Consider the following 23,613-nt stretch of genomic DNA (forward strand, 5'->3'; position numbering starts at 1 on the left):
TATGCGTTCTGTTAACGAAACAGCCTAAAGAGTATCGAATGTTGGCTGCTAATAATACACACCTGACATGTTACATGTTTAATCTCTAGGGAAAGAAGTTTTTATTTTTTAATTTCGCACAAAGCTACACGAGAACTATCTGCGCTAGCCGATGTCAGTGTAAAACTAGAGAAAAGGCAGCTAGTCATCACTACCCACCCTGGAGCTACTCTTTTACCAACGAATAGTGGGATTGACCGTCACATTATAACGCCCCCACGAATGAAAGGGCGTTCATATTTGGTACGACCGGATTTCGAACCCGCGATCCTCAGATTACGAGTCGAAAGCCTTAACCCACCTGGCCATGCCGGGCCATAGCAAGAAGTAATGCAATGTATCAAGTCATAACAACAAAATGTGAGGTAGTTTGTATTATTTGTTTACTAATTTGCTTATCTTGTCATATCTTAAAGTATCTACAAATTATCATATCCAATTATAAAATACAAAGCAACAACTGTCACGACTTCTATATTGCAGAAACAAGCAGAAAATTGGAAACTAGATTCAAAAAACAGAAAAAACAATCTTCACACGTTTTCGACACTGCAAATCAAATAAACACAACATAACCATACAAGACACCCAGATATTAAGTAGGGAAACAAATATAAAATCAAAATCAAAGAAGCCCTACTTGTACACTAGCTAAAACCAAAATTAAACCAATATGAAGGAACACCTTTGTACCTGTACTAATTAATAACCTAACATCCACCCGCAACGCCCCCTACAATTCTGTACCAGTTTATACTCTCGTCCCTAAGACATGTCGTCGTAAACGGTCACATTCAAACTCTCTCTTTCTTAACTTAAAGATGGCCGAAGGAGGTCGAAACGTTGTTTTCTCCTTATCAATAAAAGTGTTAATACCCACACCAACCGTTCTAAGATACATTTATACTAAGTCCACTTAGATAAATATCTGGTCAGTCTATAGTAAATCTACTAATTGAAATATCTATTTTGACCATAATGAATCTATTAATTTAGATATATTTTTTACATTATAGTAAATCAACTAATTTATTTATTTAGTTACACCAATGTAAATCTATTAATTTAGAAATCTTAACTAAGCTATAGTAGATCTAATCCAATTTTAAATATCTAGTTAGATCTTATTGCTTGAAATGAAGTTTATAAGCATATCATATTAAAGCCACTAATTCGTCAATAAAGTTGGGTAATATTAAATATTCTAATTCACATATCTAATTAGACCATATTAACTCTACTAATTTACATATATAATTAGACCATATTAACTCTACTAATTTACATATCTAATTAGACCATATTAACTCTACTAATTCACATATCTAATTAGACCATATTAACTCTACTAATTTACATATCTAATTAGACCATATTAACTCTACTAATTTACATATCTAATTAGACCATATTAACTCTACTAATTCACATATCTAATTAGACCATATTAACTCTACTAATTCACATATCTAATTAGACCATATTAACTCTACTAATTTACATATCTAATTAGACCATATTAACTCTACTAATTTACATATCTAATTAGACCATATTAACTCTACTAATTCACATATCTAATTAGACCATATTAACTCTACTAATTCACATATCTAATTAGACCATATTAACTCTACTAATTCACATATCTAATTAGACCATATTAACTCTACTAATTTACATATCTAATTAGACCATATTAACTCTACTAATTCACATATCTAATTATACCATATTAACTCTACTAGTTCACATATCTAATTAGACCATATTAACTCTACTAATTCACATATATAATTAGACCATATTAACTCTACTAATTTACATATCTAATTAGACCATATTAACTCTACTAATTTAAATATCTACTTTGTTAATCTTAGCTCCATTGACTCAAATATCCAGTTAGTAAATATTGAAACTACTAATCCAAATATCTAGTTCGATCATGTTAATTCTATAAATTGATATATCTGGCTGGATCACATCTGCTGTTTCCTTACTTTATTGAACCACCGGTTTATATTGTTAAACATGTTCATTATGTTATCAATTTATTTGTTCTTTACAGCAGAACAAAGATATTATATTTTAATCTGTACAATATTCGCAACGTCAGTTTGAGAACCAAATACAGAAAATTGTAGACACAACGTCAATAAAAGTAGGTTGTTGTGGAAAAGATTGAAATTAGTTGTCATAGTAACTATTACAGGAATTATCGTATAGCGTTCTTACAATCTACTGAAGACTTTTAAATGTTTCAATAAAAATCATTCGACATACACAAAGGAAGTTTCTTTTTTCATATCGATTCAAAATTAGACGAACACAAAACGTACTTTCTCATCAGTAAAAATAACATAAGATTTCACACTTTTGAAAACAACACTTTCTGCAATGCTCGTTGAAATTCAAAAACAGAATAAAATAACTTCGTTTACAAAAAGCATTTAAAACATTCAGCGAAATTAGTTCGGAAGTTTAATTATTGAGAGGATACATGTATCATTAAACTAAGGCAGAATTAATCATAGAATATACACAATAACACATATCTATACATTTTATTAATTATTCGAGAAAATACAGCCTTTATCATGTCATAACAGCAATCAGAAAAATCAAAGATACTTTTTCCGTTTCTACAGTTCACTCAGGCAAGCTGGGATTAAACTAGTGTTTTCAGTAGCCAGTATCTTCTGAAGTAAGAGTCTCAGCTGGCGTTTAAAATCTTAGCTGGTGTTCAACTCGAATCGTATAATAGAACATTTTCATCTGTTTTCCTCTTGTACCTTCCAACAGTTCAAGTGTATATAGATGTTCCTCTTGTATCTTATAACCGTTCAAGTCTACGTAGGTGTTCCTCTTCTTCCTTCTAGCAATACAAGTTTATGTAGATGTTCCTCTTCTACCTTCTAACAATACAAGTTTATGTAGATGTTCCTCTTCTACCTTCCAACAATACAAGTTTATGTAAGATCTTCCTCTTCTACCTTCTAACAATACAAGTTTATGTAAGATCTTCCTCTTCTACCTTCTAACAATACAAGTTTATGTAGATGTTCCTTTTCTACCTTCTAACAATACAAGTTTATGTACGTGTTTCTCTTCTACCTTCTAACAATACAAGTTTATGTACGTGTTTCTCTTCTACCTTCTAACAATACAAGTTTATGTACGTGTTTCTCTTCTACCTTCTAACAATACAAGTTTATGTAGGTGTTCCTCTTCTACCTTCTAACAATACAAGTTTATGTACGTGTTTCTCTTCTACCTTCTAACAATACAAGTTTATGTAGGTGTTCCTCTTCTACCTTCTAACAATACAAGTTTATGTACGTGTTTCTCTTCTACCTTCTAACAATACAAGTTTATGTAGGTGTTCCTCGTCTACCTTCTAACAATACAAGTTTATGTAAGATCTTCCTCTTCTACCTTCTAACAATACAAGTTTATGTAAGATCTTCCTCTTCTACCTTCTAACAATACAAGTTTATGTAAGATCTTCCTCTTCTACCTTCTTACAATACAAGTTTATGTAAGATCTTCCTCTTCTACCTTCTAACAATACAAGTTTATGTAGATGTTTCTCTTCTACCTTCTAACAATACAAGTTTATGTAAGATCTTCCTCTTCTACCTTCTAACAATACAAGTTTATGTACGTGTTTCTCTTCTACCTTCTAACAATACAAATTTATGTAGATGTTCCTCTTCTACCTTCTGACAATACAAGTTTATGTACGTGTTTCTCTTCTACCTTCTAACATTACAAGTTTATGTAGATGTTCCTCTTCTACCTTCTAACAATACAAGTTTATGTACGTGTTTCTCTTCTACCTTCTAACAATACAAGTTTATGTACGTGTTTCTCTTCTACCTTCTAACAATACAAGTTTATGTACGTGTTTCTCTTCTACCTTCTAACAATACAAGTTTATGTAGGTGTTCCTTTTCTACCTTCTAACAATACAAGTTTATGTAAGATGTTCCTCTTCTACCTTCTAACAATACAACTTTATGTAAGATGTTCCTCTTCTACCTTCTAACAATACAAGTTTATGTAAGATCTTCCTCTTCTACCTTCTAACAATACAAGTTTATGTAGATGTTCCTCTTCTACCTTCTAACAATACAAGTTTATGTACGTGTTTCTCTTCTACCTTCTAACAATACAAGTTTATGTACGTGTTTCTCTTCTACCTTCTAACAATACAAGTTTATGTAAGATCTTCCTCTTCTACCTTCTAACAATACAAGTTTATGTAAGATCTTCCTCTTCTACCTTCTTACAATACAAGTTTATGTAAGATCTTCCTCTTCTACCTTCTAACAATACAAGTTTATGTAGATGTTTCTCTTCTACCTTCTAACAATACAAGTTTATGTAAGATCTTCCTCTTCTACCTTCTAACAATACAAGTTTATGTACGTGTTTCTCTTCTACCTTCTAACAATACAAGTTTATGTAGATGTTCCTCTTCTACCTTCTAACAATACAAGTTTATGTACGTGTTTCTCTTCTACCTTCTAACAATACAAGTTTATGTACGTGTTTCTCTTCTACCTTCTAACAATACAAGTTTATGTAGGTGTTCCTCTTCTACCTTCTAACAATACAAGTTTATGTACGTGTTTCTCTTCTACCTTCTAACAATACAAGTTTATGTAGGTGTTCCTCTTCTACCTTCTAACAATACAAGTTTATGTACGTGTTTCTCTTCTACCTTCTAACAATACAAGTTTATGTACGTATTCCTCGTCTACCTTCTAACAATACAAGTTTATGTAGGTGTTCCTCTTCTACCTTCTAACAATACAAGTTTATGTAAGATCTTCCTCTTCTACCTTCTAACAATACAAGTTTATGTACGTGTTTCTCTTCTACCTTCCAACATTACAAGTTTATGTACGTGTTTCTCTTCTACCTTCTAACGATACAAGTTTATGTAAGATGTTCCTCTTCTACTTTCTAACAATACAAGTTTATGTAAGATCTTCCTCTTCTACCTTCTAACAATACAAGTTTATGTACGTGTTTCTCTTCTACCTTCTAACAATACAAGTTTATGTAGATGTTCCTCTTCTACCTTCTAATAATACAAGTTTATGTACGTGTTTCTCTTCTATGCGTTTTGGTTAGTAAAGTGTATATTAGAAAATTAGTGTGGTTTAAGTTAAACATGTTGTTCTGGTTGGTAAAGTGTATACTAGAACATTAGTGTGGTTTAAGTTAAACATGTTATTCTGGTTGGTAACGTACATACTAGAACATAAGTGTGGTTTAAGCTAAACATGTTGTTCTGGTTGGTAATGTAACTACTAGAACATTAGTGTGGTTTAAGTTAAACATGTTATTCTGGTTGGTAACGTACATACTAGAACATAAGTGTGGTTTAAGCTAAACATGTTGTTCTGGTTGGTAATGTAACTACTAGAACATTAGTGTGGTTTAAGTTAAACATGTTATTCTGGTTGGTAACGTATCTGCTATTATTATTATCGTACTTCGTTGATTAAAACGGAGAAAATGTATGCATTACTAGTTTGACGTCCATCTTGTGGCTGACAAATCGTTTCATCACAGACGTTCTTGTCTGACAAGAAAGCAAGTAAACGACTTGAGACAGTAGTTATGGAAACGGTTGGATAGGAAACAACTTTATATATTCAGTAACTATGGAAGCTGTGAAGTAGGGTAATACTAAAGAAATGCAGAGGGAAAACTATTGTACGTTTTCCAAGAGATAATCAAACCATAAGATTACCAAGTAATCATTAAATATATCACTGTGTTTAAATAGTATCATTAAATAACACACATATATATAAATAGTATCATTAAATAACACACATATATGTAAATCAGTATCAGTAAATATATCACGTATGTTTAATTATATATCATTGTGTATATATATATCATTGTGTTCAAATCAGTATCATTAAATATAACACATATATATAAATCAGTATCATTAAATATATCACTTACGTTTAAATCAGTATCATTAAATATATCACGTATGTTTAAATCAGTATCATTAAATATATCACTTATGTTTAAATCAGTATCACGTAAATATATTACGTATGTTTAAATCAGTATCATTAAATATATCACTTATGTTTAAATCAGTATCACGTAAATATATCACCTATGTTTAAATCAGTATCATTAACTATATCACTTATGTTTAAATCAGTATCACGTAAATATATCACGTATGTTTAAATCAGTATCATTAAATATATCACTTATGTTTAAATCAGTATCACGTAAATATATCACATATGTTTAAATCAGTATCACGTAAATATATCACGTATGATTTTATATTCCTCTCTATCAACTCTTTATTTGTTTTTGTACTGTAGAATTATATTTCTATGTTACAAAATTATTAGTATTTTACATTCACGTAAGAAAATTTGCATTTCTAGTTACCTCTAAATTTTTTTTGTTAGTTAGTGTATTACAGTATTTTTTGTGTTCCGCTGTATATGCAAACATTTGTATTTCTAGTTCTGTGTTGTAATAACATGATTTGAAGCTACGTTTTATGCTTTTATTTATTTATTATAAATATGTGTTTACAAATTCTTATATATATATTTTTTTTTAAATTTTGAAGCATATGAAACGCATCTTTACCTTTATTAACAAATTTGTCTTCCTTTTCTCACCAGATGGCCCAGCAGAAGTGAAAGTGAACATTTATATCAGAAGTATCAGTAAAATAGATGATGTTGTAATGGTGGGTTGTGCATTATTCCTAAGTCATGTTTAACTAAACACTTCCGATTATAAAATAAACAATAAACTTTATTGTTATTTAATCTCAACTCTAACTGTATATTTATTAATGTTCTTTTAAGAAATAATTTATCTAATGAGAAGAATAATTCTGATTTTCATCACACAGCAACTTCAAATCAGAAGGAAAAGAAGTCAGTTTGATCCTCAAATCAGGCTCGACATCTGTTCCTATACTTGTTTTAAAGAAAAGCAACTTTGAGAAGCCTGGTTCGTATTTATAAGTCATGACAAATGGAATAAGAAATCTCACTTGTTTTTTCTCATAAATTTAGATACTCAGCACGACAGCTAAGCCAAAACTTAATCAGCTAGACTTGACTCGAGCGGTTTTCATTTGTTATAATCCTTCCTTTTAACAGTAAAAAGGTTCCTGATCCACGTTTTACTGCTGTCAATTGAAGAAAAATATTCCTTCAAGAATGATTTTAGCCACAAAAAATGTTCTTTGATTGATGAGGAAATCTCATTTGGAATATTACCTTCTTCATCTTGGTTTGGTAATTCTGTTGAAGAAGAGAAACACTTGTAAGTTCTCTTCTCAACTCGATGTACCCAGTAGAGAAACACTTGTAAGTTCTCTTCTCAACTCGATGTACCCAGTAGAGAAACACTTGTAAGTTCTCTTCTCAACTCGATGTACCCAGTAGAGAAACACTTGTAAGTTCTCTTCTCAACTCGATGTACCCAGTAGAGAAACACTTGTAAGTTCTCTTCTCAACTCGATGTACCCAGTAGAGAAACACTTGTAAGTTATCTTCTCAATTCGATGTACCCAGTAGAAAAACACTTGTAAGTTATCTTCTCAACTCGATGTACCCAGTAGAAAAACACTTGTAAGTTCTCTTCTCAACTCGATGTACCCAGTAGAAAAACACTTGTAAGTTCTCTTCTCAACTCGATGTACCCAGTAGAGAAACACTTGTACGTTCTCTTCTCAACTCGATGTACCCAGTAGAGAAACACTTGTAAGTTCTCTTCTCAACTCGATGTACCCAGTAGAGAAACACTTGTACGTTCTCTTCTCAACTCGATGTACCCAGTAGAGAAACACTTGTAAGTTCTCTTCTCAACTCGATGTACCCAGTAGAGAAACACTTGTAAGTTCTCTTCTCAACTCGATGTACCCATTGCTGCTTGTATCTTTTCCTGGATTATAAAAATATTTATGTTAGCACCTCACAAATTGTGATTTAACGCATTTAAGAAACTACAAATGTCACACAAACAGGTCACATTAATTAACCAATGTAAATTATGAAACCTATCTCTAAATACAAATATTACATCCTTTACTGAAAAGAGACAAGCTAACTTCATCCTTCATATCGACGAGCCTTTTTAAGACATTTATTTTTAATAACCACCAATCTTCACGGTGTAACAGGAGATGCTCGTGTTCACTAACTAATTATTTACACAACAGTAAAGATTCTAGAAATAAACGAACTGGATTATGTACACAAACAGTAAAGATTCTAGAATTAAACGAACTGGATTATATACACAAACAGTAAAGATTCTAGAATTAAACGAACTGGATTATGTACACAAACAGTAAAGATTCTAGAATTAAACGAACTGGATTATATACACAAACAGTAAAGATTCTAGAATTAAACGAACTGGATTATATACACAAACAGTAAAGATTCTAGAATTAAACGAACTGGATTATGTACACAAACAGTAAAGATTCTAGAATTAAACGAACTGGATTATATACACAAACAGTAAAGATTCTAGAATTAAACGAACTGGATTATGTACACAAACAGTAAAGATTCTAGAATTAAACGAACTGGATTATGTACACAAACAGTAAAGATTCTAGAATTAAACGAACTGGGTTATATACACAAACAGTAAAGATTCTAAAATTAAACGAACTGGATTATATACACAAACAGTAAAGATTCTAAAATTAAACGAACGGGATTATATACACAAACAGTAAATATTCTGGAATTAAACGAATGGATTATATACACAAACAGTAAAGATTCTAGAATTAAACGAACTGGATTATATACACAAACAGTAAAGATTCTAGAATTAAACGAACTGAATTATGTACACAAACAGTAAAGATTCTAGAATTAAACGAACTGGATTATGTACACAAACAATGAATATTCTAGAATTAAACGAACTGGATTATATACACAAACAGTAAAGATTCTAGAATTAAACGAAGTGGATTATGTACACAAATAGTAAAGATTCTAGAATTAAACGAACTGGATTATGTGCACAAACAGTAAAGATTCTAGAATTAAACGAACTGGATTATGTACACAAACAGTAAAGATTCTAGAATTAAACGAACTGGATTATATACACAAACAGTAAAGATTCTAGAATTAAACGAACTGGATTATATACACAAACAGTAAAGATTCTAGAATTAAACGAACTGGATTATATACACAAACAGTAAAGATTCTAGAATTAAACGAACTGGATTATATACACAAACAGTAAAGATTCTAGAATTAAACGAACTGGATTATGTACACAAACAGTAAAGATTCTAGAATTAAACGAACTGGATTATGTACACAAACAGTAAAGATTCTAGAATTAAACGAACTGGATTATGTACACAAACAGTAAAGATTCTAGAATTAAACGAACTGGATTATATATAGTTTATGAACTTATCACTTCCTTGCACACATTAATTCAACAGTAAGGACATCTTTACATTTCTCTATGAATGCTACCATTCACACTGCTTGGATCCTCTGGAAGACTTCTTGATGGGAACCTGCCATCGAGCGAGCAAAATCGGTACTCAATCCAACACATATTTTTTTCCATGGAATACCACACTGAATGATAAAATTATTTAAGTTATGGTGTTACACGTCTACACAGGAATACAGTGTACAGATGACATTTGTTTGTTAATTAATATCAAACAGTGAGGTGAAATAGATTCTGGTGTTATACATTCTGGTGTTATAGGTCTGAACATATATTTGCAGGAATACAGTGTCCAGATGACATTTCGCGAAAGTTGGAGGGACGAAAGGTTGATGTTCGACGACATGAAAGGTCAAATGACCTATTTGACATTGACGGATCCCGATAAAATCTGGAAACCGGATTTGTTTTTCGCCAACGAGAAAGAAGGCCACTTCCATAAAATCATCATGCCTAACGTTTTACTCCGGATTTATCCTAATGGAAAGGTCCTCTACAGCATTAGGTGAGTCCTCTGGTGTCAATCAAATCTTTTATCCTTATGGAACGGTTTTCTACAGCATAAGGTGAGTCCTCTGGTGTCAATCAAATCTAACAACTACACATAGTAAAATTATTTCTTCTAATTAACTTTTGTAAAATGTTCCGAACTTCATTCGCTTTCGGTCAGCCACCTAGTCTTACAAGGATAAAATTCGATATTCATTACCTGCGATTAACAGAGTGCAGACAGCTTTTTCTACAACTACCACGCCAATTCCATTTTGTTAAAATCTGTTTTAACTCGGCAGTACAAGATAACAAATATCTTACAAAACGTATAAAAGTAAAAATCAAACATGTTCTTTGACGATGTATATTTTGGTTTAATTTTTTGTGACGTAAGCTCTATAGCTGATTTAGATCTCAATGACACAATTAGTGTTTCAAAAATGTGTTCGTTGTTAGCTAAACAAAATGGGCTACATGTGCTGTGCCCATTATTTTTAACATTATAAGACCACAAATATAATGCTTAACCGTGGGAGATGTTTAAAATTAACAACTAACGACAAGAAAACAATGAGTTTATAATTAATTTTGTAGGAGTATTCTTAAGGTGGTGTTGTGTTGTAAAAGTACCAAACCCAAGGACTATTTAATCTCCATGGTCAACCTGAGTGTTAATATCTTGTAATGGCTCCATGAGATTTGTTCAGTATTGTATCATGGAGCGACAAGCGTCGAATAAAGATTGTAAAAATAATCCACATGGACAAATCTAATCGTATTTAAAATATTTGTCTTCAAACATTTAGTGACGTTTACACAATACGTAATGCACGCAGATGTTACGTAAAGCTAATACAACACAGCGTAATATAGCGGTTATAACACAACTACCACAACACAGCGTACACATCAGTTATACCGCAATTATTATAATACAGCTCATACATAAGTTATAACACAACTATTATAATACAGCTTATACATAAGTTATACAGCAACTGTTATAATACAGCTTATACATAAGTTATACAGCAACTATTATAATACAGCTTATACATAAGTTATAACACAACTATTATAATACAGCTTATACATAAGTTATAACACAACTATTATAATACAGTTTATACATAAGTTATAACACAACTTTTATAATACAGCTTATACATAAGTTATACAGCAACTATTATAATACAGCTAATACATAAGTTATAACACAACTATTATAATACAGCTTATACATAAGTTATAACACAACTATTATAATAAAGCTTACACATAAGTTATAACACAACTATTATAATACAGCTTATACATAAGTTATAACACAACTATTATAATACAGCTTATACATAAGTTATAACACAACTATTATAATACAGCTTATACATAAGTTATAACACAACTATTATAATACAGCTTATACATAAGTTATAACACAACTATTATAATACAGCTTATACATAAGTTATAACACAACTATTATAATACAGTTTATACATAAGTTATAACACAACTATTATAATACAGCTTATACATAAGTTATACAGCAACTATTATAATACAGCTAATACATAAGTTATAACACAACTATTATAATACAGCTTATACATAAGTTATAACACAACTATTATAATACAGCTTATACATAAGTTATAACACAACTATTATAATACAGTTTATACATAAGTTATAACACAACTATTATAATACAGTTTATACATAAGTTATAACACAACTATTATAATACAGCTTATACATAAGTTATAACACAACTATTATAATACAGCTTATACATAAGTTATAACACAACTATTATAATACAGCTTATACATAAGTTATAACACAACTATTATAATACAGTTTATACATAAGTTATAACACAACTTTTATAATACAGCTTATACATAAGTTATACAGCAACTATTATAATACAGCTAATACATAAGTTATAACACAACTATTACAATATAGCGTGTATAGCGGTTATAACACAACTACCACAACACAGCGTAATATAGCGGTTATAACACAACTACCACAACACAGCGTACACATCAATTATACCGCAACTATTATAATACAGCTTATACATAAGTTATAACACAACTATTATAATACAGCTTATACATAAGTTATAACACAACTATTATAATACAGCTTATACATAAGTTAAACAGCAACTATTATAATACAGCTTATACATAAGTTATAACACAACTATTATAATACAGCTTATACATAAGTTAAACAGCAACTATTATAATACAGCTTATACATAAGTTATAACACAACTATTATAATACAGCTTGTACATAAGTTATAACACAACTATTATAATATAGCTGAAACATAAGTTATACAGCAACTATTATAATACAGCTTATACAAAAGTTATACAGCAACTATTATAATACAGCTTATACATAAGTTATAACACAACTATTATAATACATCTTATACATAAGTTATAACACAACTATTATAATACAGCTTATACATAAGTTATAACACAACTATTATAATACAGCTTATACATAAGTTATACAGCAACTATTATAATACAGCTTATACATAAGTTATACAGCAACTATTATAATACAGCTTATACCTAAGTTATAACACAACTATTATAATACAGCTTGTACATCAGTTATAACACAACTATCATAATATAGCTTATACATAAGTTATAACACAACTATTATAATACAGCTTATACATAAGTTATAACACAACTATTATAAAACAGCTTATACATAAGTTATACAGCAACTATTATAATACAGCTTATACATAAGTTATAACACAACTATTTTAATACAGCTTATACATAAGTTATAACACAACTATTATAATACAGCTTATACATAAGTTATAACAGAACTATTATAATACAGCTTATACATAAGTTATAACACAACTATTATAATACAGCTTATACATAAGTTATAACACAACTATTATAATACAGCTTATACATAAGTTAAAACACAACTATTATAATACAGCTTATGCATAAGTTATAACACAACTATTATAATACAGCTTATACATAAGTTATAACACAACTATTATAATACAGCTTATACATAAGTTATAACACAACTATTATAATACAGCTGAAACATAAGTTATACAGCAAGTATTATAATACAGCTTATACATAAGTTATACAGCAACTATTATAATACAGCTTATACATAAGTTATACAGCAACTATTATAATACAGCTTATACATAAGTTATAACACAACTATTATAATACAGCTTATACATAAGTTATAACACAACTATTATAATACAGCTTATACATAAGTTATAACACAACTATTATAATACAGCTTATACATAAGTTATACAGCAACTATTATAATACAGCTTATACATAAGTTATACAGCAACTATTATAATACAGCTTATACATAAGTTATACAGCAACTATTATAATACAGCTTATACATAAGTTATACAGCAACTATTATAATACAGCTTATACATAAGTTATAACACAACTATTACAATGCCGTGTAAAACACTTATGACATGAGATACACTGCTGGCCAAAATCTTAAGGCCTGTGAACATAAAGAAAACATGCATTTTGTGTTGTTAGACTCAACCACATATTTGAGTAGATCTTCGAAAGATGAAAATAAAAAAAGAGAAAATAAAAATAAAAACTTTTTTAACATTTAATAGGGAAAATGTGAACACTATGAAATTAGCCTAAATACTAGCTGATCAAATGTTTAAGACTATACCAAAAAGGAGTTCTAAACTGGGTAGGAAATGCCCAACAAGAGGTCTCAATAGTGAGTTGCACGGCCGTCATTGCGAATAACTTCAAACATTCGCTTTGGCATGGTCAATATAAGCGTTTGCATACGGCTGGCTGGAATGTTATTCCAAGTGGTGAAGATGGTTTTACAAAGATCATGCACTGTTTGTAATTGACGTCTATTTCTATAGACTTCCTCCCATCCACCCCAAACATTTTCAATGGAGTTCAATTCGGGCGAACACGCTGGATGGTCCAAAAGAATCACGTTATTCGTCATGAAACAGTCCTTTCTCCTGCGGGCATTGTGGATTGCAGCGTTGTCCTGCTGAAATATCCAGTTATTTCTACTCAAGCGAGGGGCTTCAGTCAATAAGGATGCTCTCCAACATGCCAATGTAGCCAGCTGCTCTTTGACGTCTCTGTATAACCTAAAGCTCCATTGTTCCATGGAAGGAGAAAGCACCCCAGATCATGATGGAACCTCCTTCACTGTGTCGTGTAAAAAATGTCTCCGGTGGGATATCCTTATCGTGCCAGTAACGTTGGAAGCCATCTGGACTTTGCAGATTAAATCTTTTCTCATCGGAGAAGAAAACATTCTTTCACTTTTCTGCGTTCCATGTTTGGTGCTTCTCAGCAAAGTTTAACCGAGCTGTTTCGTGGTGTGGAAAGAGGCGTGGTCTTTGAAAACGTTTACGGTTTCAGCAAAGTTTAACCGAGCTGTTTCGTGGTGTGTAAGGAGGCGTGGTCTTTGAAAACGTTTACGGTTTATAAAGCCTTTCTCTCGTAGATACCGTCTTATTGTTCTTGAGCTCCATCCTGCGTCCGTAAGGGCCTTAATCTGGTTCGACGATCGGCTGGTGTCTTGCCAGACAACACATCAAATCCTCCTGCTCAACGCCGGCGAAATTTTCTTAGGTCGACTACTTGAAATTCTCGTTCTGTATCCATCATGGTCTTTTAAGAAATTTGCAACAGCATTTTTACTACGCCCAACCTCACCAGCAATGGCATGTTGAGAGAGACCTTGCTTTTGCAGCTTGACAATTCTGACACGTTCAAACTCTGTCAACTTTTCAGCCTTTGCTGTGTTTTCACCCGATGTAACACAGGAGATGTCAGTGGGAGATGTTGACAACGCTAATGCTTGAACACAAATGACTAAATTTTTTTACGTATTTACCGATTAACACTTCCTTTCAGTACGGTCTTAAACTTTCGACCAACTAGTATTTAGGCTAATTTCATAGTGTTCACATTTTCTCTATTAAATGTTAAAAAAATTTATTTTCATTTTCCCTTTTCTTATTTTCATCTTTCGAAGCTCTACTCAAATAAGTGGTTGAGTCTAACAACGCAAAATGCATATTTTTTCTTTATGTACATTGTCCTTAAGATTTTGGCCAGCAGTAAATAACTGAACATAGATGAAAGATAGTACCGAAAAACAACTATGTACACATCACAATTAAATCAAACATAAACTACGAATCAACACATGGTCAAAATACTAAACTAATAATGTATAACCTGTCAAAAATAACAACACAAACAGGACTTATAGAAGAAATGAAAAATAACATAAACAGAGTTATATAAGCTCTGAAAGCAGAGACGTTATAGAAGCAATAAAAAATAACACCATATTTGTAAAACACACCAACAAGTAAGTGAAGAAGTCACATTGCACTTATAATGTTTCTTTTTCAGTTTCTTTTTTATGTGTTTTACAGATATAATGTTTCTTTTCAAATTTTTTTTTGATGTGTTTTACATATATAATGTTTCTTTTTCAGTTTCTTTTTTATGTGTTTTACAGATATAATGTTTCTTTTTCAGTTTATTCTTAATGTGTTTTACAGATATAATGTTTCTTTTTCAGTTTCTTTTTGATGTGTTTTACAGATATAATGTTTCTTTTTCAGTTTCTTGTTAATGTGTTTTACATATATAATGTTTCTTTTTCAGTTTCTTGTTAATGTGTTTTACAGATATAATGTTTCTTTTTCAGTTTCTTGTTAATGTGTTTTACAGATATAATGTTTCTTTTTCAGTTTCTTGTTAATGTGCTTTACATATATAATGTTTCTTTTTCAGTTTCTTGTTAATGTGTTTTACAGATATAATGTTTCTTTTTCAGTTTCTTGTTAATGTGTTTTACAGATATAATGTTTCTTTTTCAGTTTCTTGTTAATGTGTTTTACAGATATAATGTTTCTTTTTCAGTTTCTTGTTAATGTGTTTTACAGATATAATGTTTCTTTTTCAGTTTCTTGTTAATGTATTTTACAGATATAATGTTTCTTTTTCAGTTTCTTGTTAATGTGTTTTACAGATATAATGTTTCTTTTTCAGTTTCTTGTTAATTTGTTTTACAGATATAATGTTTCTTTTTCAGTTTCTTTTTGATGTGTTTTACAGATAAAATGTTTCCTCTTCAGTTTCTTGTTAATGTGTTTTACAGATATAATGTTCATTGGAAAGTGTTTTTAATCGCATGATTTACAAACAGGATATCTCTGGTATTGGCCTGTCCTATGGATCTTAAATACTACCCACTGGATAAACAGACCTGTTCTATAATCATGGCCAGCTGTGAGTTTTCGTTTTTCACATATTACACTATAATGACTATTGTTAATAGAGTTAATTATTTAAAACTAACATTCTGTATACACTTAATTATAAAGGTTATATTACTTTTTACTCATATACTTGGTGCATGTATTCTCTAACAACTTGTGTTACGAACAATTCTTTTCTAGATATATATGGATGAGTGAAATGAAGCGAATAAAGTTTAAACTTTGTAAAGATAATTATGAATCAAATTATATCTATACCCCATTATTTATATTTACTATAATGTATAATATTATTTATATGTACTGTAATATATTCTATTATTTATATTCACTGTAATATATTATATTATTTATATGTAATATAATATATCCTATTATTTATATTTAGTGCAATATATCCTATTTTTTATATTTACTACAACATATCCTATTATTTACATTTACTACAATATATCCTGTTGTTTATATTTACTGTAATATATCCTATTATTTATATATACTGCAATATATCCAATAATATATCTTATTATTTGTATTTACTATAATATATCCTAATATTTTTACATACTATAATATATTTTATTATTTATATTTACTATAATATATCCTAATATTTTTACATACTATAATATATTTTGTTATTTATATTTGCTGTAATATATCCTAATATTTTTACATACTATAATATATTTTATTATTTATATTTACTATAATATATCCTAATATTTTTACATACTATAATATATTTTGTTATTTATATTTGCTGTAATATATCCTAATATTTTTACATACTATAATATATTTTATTATTTATATTTACTATAATATATCCTAATATTTTTACATACTATAATATATTTTATTATTTATATTTGCTGTAATATATCCTAATATTTTTACATACTATAATAGATTTTATTATTTATATTTACTATAATATATCCTAATATTTTTACATACTATAATATATTTTATTATTTATATTTGCTGTAGTATCCTTATGATAAAAGTAATCAGGTAAATTTTCTTAGAAATTCAAAATATCTATTTGAAAGATATTTCAGTTCTGTATTATATATTTTAATATCTTTCACCCGTTTCACCACGTAAAATACATTTTAATCCATTTCTTTAGTTAGAGTTGTTTTATATTAACGTTTTCACTAAGTAAACCTATTTTACTACAAATATTTTACATTTTTCGTCAGATAAACTACTTATAAGTGTTTAAAATTTATCGCTAGATAATGGTGTTTCACATGGGGTAACTCAATATTTATCTGTATAAAACATTTCTATTCTAAGTATTCTAATATTTTGTTAGATAAAATGTTTTAAATTAAGTGCCTTAGTATTTTCACTGAATAATATACTTTAAGTATTCTAACATTTTAAATAAATTACTTCTACGTTAAGTGTTCTAATAATTTCGTCAGATAAACCACTTTTAATATTTTATTTAGATAAATTATTTCTACGTTAGTGTTCTAATAATTTCGTCAGTTAAACTACTTTTAATGTTTTACTCAGGTAAATTATTTCCACGTTAAATGTTTTAATAAATTCTCGAGTCATTCTTGGTGTATTTTGTATAATTATATTCATAAGTTCTCAAGTCGTTCCTTGTGTCTTTCCTCCCATTGTATCCTTAAGTTCTCAAGTCGTTCTTTGTGTATTAATTCTACATGTTTGGGTTATTTCCATTAGATGGCTACACCACAGAAGATCTCACATTTGAGTGGAAAGAAGGAGATCCAGTCCAGGTCTCGAAAAATATTCATCTTCCTCGGTTTACTCTGGAAAAATACCTGACTAATTACTGTACCAGTAAAACTAACACAGGTTCGTGTTGTAACAATTAAACTAACACAACTACATGCTACAAAACTTGTACCAGTAAGTTTAATCCAGGTACGAACTATAACACGTTTTTCTGTAAACATTGTAAAGCTTTTAAAGTTCAGACCCAGTTCTGTAATATTGTATATACTAATTATTTTACTGACGTTCCAACAACCGGTACATATTTACTGACGTTCCCGGTACATGTTCATTCATTCATTCACTTTATTAAAATAAATATAAAAGCAGTAACTATGACGTCAATAATGTTCAATACTTCCTGTTTTGGTTTGATTTGACAGGTGAATACAGTTGTTTAAAAGTGGACTTGGTTTTCAAACGACAGTTTAGCTATTACCTGATTCAAATATATATTCCTGGTTGTATGCTGGTCATTGTATCCTGGGTCTCCTTCTGGTTAGACCAAAATGCAATCCCAGCCCGTGTTTCACTTGGAGTAACCACTCTTCTCACTATGGCGACACAAACTTCGGGTATCAACGCGTCACTTCCACCTGTCTCCTACACAAAAGCTATTGACGTGTGGACAGGTGTATGTCTCACCTTTGTATTTGGTGCCCTTCTGGAGTTCGCCCTTGTGAACTACGCTTCCAGGAGTCAGCTTCGCCAAGCCCCCAAATCTCAGCGCAAGTGGGACGTTGAACGTTCTATGGGAATAGACCCCGATCATGTGGAAGATGGCGCCACTACTTTCGCCATGGTCAGGTCTAAGTATCTAAACTTAACGTTTTCAGTGTTTTTATTATATGTCAAGTTTAAAGATTTCATGTTTTGCCCGCTATTTAGTTGTATGTTCTCCTATCAAGTTGTCCTGTTAATCGATCGTTAAGTTTCTTGCTTCAAGTATTTGGTCACTGAATGCATGTTTTAAAATTAATTACACAGCATTGCGGTAGTTTTATTCTCTTGAAATTTTACTCTAGGAAAACAGTAAGTCTTTATATTTACAATGTTAAAATTAGAGATTCAGTTCCCCTAGGAGAACACAACAGATATCCTTATGTGTTGCTACTATAACTAAACACACTATTTACATGTTACACAGTAATTTCTGTAGGCTGAATCAGAAATTGATATCCATTTTTCTCCATCATGTACAGATTTCTCACAAAACGCCATATATGCTTTAATATAAGTGAATCATTTTTGTTCTCTAGATTTAAATGTCGACAACCACTAGATATACATTTGTCTAGACCAATCGTGACATGAGAGACTTCTAAAACCTAAACATTATAATAACAAATTCTCATTGTGGGAAACGAAATAATAATTTGTCTTAAATAAGAGCTTTTATTTCTTCCCGATTTGTAAAAAATCCTTACGTGAGAGGTAAAAGTAATATTATTTTCGAAATATGCGAAGCTGAATCCTGGAAAATCTGTTATTAAAACTAAAACAACTTTTATGATGTTTAAATTGAAAGACCTGTGTTATTAGATTTCGTGTTCTTTTTAAATTATTTAGTTATTATTTCTCACAACTCTTTTAATTATTATACTATTTTAAATTTATTTTCTGTTCTAAAATTTTGAATTTTGCGCAAAGCTACTCGAGAGCTATCTGCGCTAGCCGTCCCTAATTTAGCAGTGTAAGACTAGTGGGAAGGCAGCTAGTCACCACCACCTACCGTCAACTCTTATACTACTCTTTTACCAACGAATAGTGGGAATTACCGTCACGTTATAACGCCCCCACGGCTGAATGGGCGAGTATATTTGGTGTGACAGGGATTCTAGCTCGCGACCCTCAGATTACGAGTACAGTGCCGGTTCTATTTTCTGTTCTTCTTCTTCGTAATGTTTTATTTGTTTAAATATTATCTCTAATATAATATTATTATTATCTCTAATATAATATAACTATTATCTCTAATTAATATAATTATTATATCTAATTAATATAATTATTATCTCTAATTAATATTATTATATCTAATATAAAGTGATTATTATCTCTAATATAATATAATTATAATTTATAATATAATATGATTATTATCTTTCATTAAAATTATTATTATCTCAAACATAATATGATTATTATTTCTAATATAATGTAATTATTATCTCTCATTAAAATTATTATTATCTCTAAAATAATATGATTATTATTTCTAATATAATATAATTATTATCTCTCATTAAAATTATTATTATCTCTAACATAATATGATTATTATTTCTAATATAATATAATTATTATCTCTCATTAAAATTATTATTATCTCTAATATAATATGATTATTTTCTCTTATTAAAATTATTATTATCTCTAATTGATATTATTGTTATTTCTAGTATAATATAATTATTATCTCTAATATAATATGATTACTATTTCTAATATAATATGATTATTAATTCTCTAATTAATATGATTATTATCTCTAATAAAATATAATTAATATATCCAATATAATATAATTATTATCTCTAATATAATATGATTAGTATCTCTAATACAATATAATTATTATCTCTAATTAATATTATTATATCTAATATAAAGTGATTATTATCTCTAATATAATATAATTATAATTTATAATATAATATGCTTATTATCTTTCATTAAAATTATTATCTCAAACATAATATGATTATTATCTCTAATTAATATAACTATTATCTCTAATTAATATTATTATTATCTCTAATTAATATATTTATTATCTCCAATATAATGTGATAAATATTTCTAATATAATATGATTATTATCTCTAATTGATATTATTGTTATTTCTAGTATAATATAATTATTATCTCTAATATAATATGATTACTATTTCTAATATAATATGATTATTAATTCTCTAATTAATATGATTATTATCTCTAATAAAATATAATTAATATATCCAATATAATATAATTATTATCTCTAATATAATATGATTAGTATCTCTAATACAATATAATTATTATCTCTAATATAATATGATTAGTATATCTAATACAATATGATTAGTATCTCTAATGTAATATGATTATTTTTTCTAATATAATATAATTATTATCTCTAATATAATATGATTAGTATCTCTAATACAATATAATTATTATCTCTAATATAATATGATTATTATCTGTAATTAATATGATTATTATCTCTAATATAATATGATTATTATCTCTAATGTAATATAAGTAGTATCTCTAATATAATATGATTAGTATCTCTAATACAATATAATTATTATATCTAATTAATATGATTATTATCTCTAATATAATATAAGTATTATATCTAACTAATATTACTATTGTCTTTAATATAATCTCTAATATAATATGATTATTTAATTACAGTAAACTTTGATTATTGTTTATAGCGTTATATAATATTAGTATTTAACTATAGTAAACTTCGATCATGTATTACACGATTATATAATAATGTTATACAATATAATTATTATCTCTTACAGTAAAGTTACTTATTTATTTATAATTTCTTTGTTTGGGCTTCGGTTTTCTTTAACAAACTTCGTCTTTTGTTAATTACTTTTCTTCATATTTTGAATAAGATTTTCCAAGTTTCTTCTGTTTTATTTAATAATTAACTTTTCAGAAGCCTCTTGTACATCATAGTGGCGGTGTTTACAATGAAAAACTGCGTCAGTGCGAGGTTCACATGCAGCCGTCGAAAACCATCAACCCCATCAAGGATTGGCTCAACAAATTCCCAACTCGGTCAAAGCGAATTGACGTCATGTCTCGGATCTTGTTTCCATTGATGTTCGCTCTCTTTAATCTAGTGTACTGGTCCACCTATCTTCTACGTCATGAAGAAATGTAACAAACATAGCTAACGTCAACTCCCGGATCTTACTTCCGTTTATGTTTGTATTCTATAATCTAGTGTACTGGTCCACCTACCCTTTACGTCATGAAGAAATGTAACAAACATAGGTGACGTCAACTCCCGGATCTTACTTCCGTTTATGTTTGTACTCTATAATCTAGTGTACTGGTGTACCTATCGTTTACGTCATGAAGAAATGTAACAAACATAGGTGACGTCAACTCCCGGATCTTACTTCCGTTTATGTTTGTACTCTATAATCTAGTGTACTGGTGTACCTATCGTTTACGCCATGAAGAAATGTAACAAATATGGCTGACGTCATGTCCCGGATCTTACTTCTATTTGTGTTTGTACTCTATAATATGGTGTACTGGTCCACCTACCATCTACGTCATGAAGAAATGTAAAAAACATGGTTGACGTCCCGTCCCGTCTCGTACTTCCGTTTATTTTTGTACTCTACAATCCAGTGTACTGGTTCACCAATCCTTTGTCATATAAAGAAATGTAATAAATATACTTCAAGGCACGAGAACGTAACGAGAATTATAAAAATGTGTCTCTTTGCTCGGCTGTTTAGTAGCAGACATTCCAAAGAGTTTTAGGTAATTTAACATATACATCGTAATGGATGGATATTTCTTAACTTGTACATTGTTTTTATTTTGAGTCGACACAGGATACGAACCATTTATAAACTGTTTTAGCAATATTTAACTATTGCAGCCTATAGCCATACAACAGACGTATTTATCAACCAAAGTATTTAGTGTTTTCAATGTATGGTGTGGTTATAGAAGAACGAATTTCTTGCTCAGTAGTCTAAGTTACTAGCTTCGGATTATCTAGTTGATGTCACTTGAAAATCTTCCGTTCAAGTTATGAACGGGATTTCTTTACCAGTTCATAGTATACACACATGATCTTGTGGAAGATAAAATCATCTTTGTGAATTCGAAATAAATCAGGTTGTCAACGATTTTGTTTTTTTCACAACTAAAATTGTTTGGTCTAATCTAAAGTTATCCTACTCGTACTGCTAAACAAATTCTAAAGTTATTCGACACGTGCTGCTTGGAATATTCTAAAGTTAGAATCCTAAATATTCTAGCTATTCAGTTCTAAAGATGACAGATTATTTAAACTTTTATAGTTCGTGTACACTCGTAAGTCATTATATACATACATATACTCAAGATGTCTGGATACGTCTGGAACATAAACTATGAAACCAGAAGCAACTAGTTATACAAAAGATAAACTCCAAACATCAACACACCTAGTCTCACCTTTTCAAGTAGAGGCAACTATTTCTAGTCACCTTAAATTCCAAACATCAACTCACCTAGTCTCACCTTTTCAAGTAGAGGCAACTATTTCTAGTCACCTTAAATTCCAAACATCAATAAACCTAATCTCACCTTTTAACCAGAGGCAACTACTTCCACTCACCTTAAACTACAAACATCAACACATCTAGTATCACCTTTTTAAGTAGAGGCAACTACTTC

At 29.4% G+C, this 23,613-nt stretch overlaps 1 protein-coding gene across 3 annotated transcripts in view; it reads left to right on the top strand.

Moving 5' to 3' along the window:
• Positions 1 to 23,409, top strand: part of LOC143242768 (glutamate-gated chloride channel-like) — a 51,493-nt gene extending 28,084 nt beyond the window's left edge. The window contains exons 5-10 of one of the 3 annotated variants that reach the window (XM_076486258.1): positions 6,732 to 6,799; positions 9,849 to 10,072; positions 16,356 to 16,438; positions 18,136 to 18,270; positions 18,573 to 18,991; positions 21,866 to 23,408. In XM_076486258.1, coding sequence (XP_076342373.1) covers positions 6,732 to 6,799; positions 9,849 to 10,072; positions 16,356 to 16,438; positions 18,136 to 18,270; positions 18,573 to 18,991; positions 21,866 to 22,093 — 1,157 coding nt within the window. In that variant the 3' untranslated portion in view covers positions 22,094 to 23,408. Of the gene's footprint in view, positions 1 to 6,731; positions 6,800 to 9,848; positions 10,073 to 16,355; positions 16,439 to 18,135; positions 18,271 to 18,572; positions 18,992 to 21,865 lie in introns of all 3 variants that reach the window. The other 2 variants (XM_076486257.1, XM_076486260.1) reach the window with 2 other exon arrangements.
• Positions 23,410 to 23,613: the final 204 nt, after the last annotated feature.

Source organism: Tachypleus tridentatus, unplaced genomic scaffold (assembly GCF_004210375.1).
Source record: "Tachypleus tridentatus isolate NWPU-2018 unplaced genomic scaffold, ASM421037v1 Hic_cluster_2, whole genome shotgun sequence".
Classification (NCBI taxonomy): domain Eukaryota; kingdom Metazoa; phylum Arthropoda; class Merostomata; order Xiphosura; family Limulidae; genus Tachypleus; species Tachypleus tridentatus.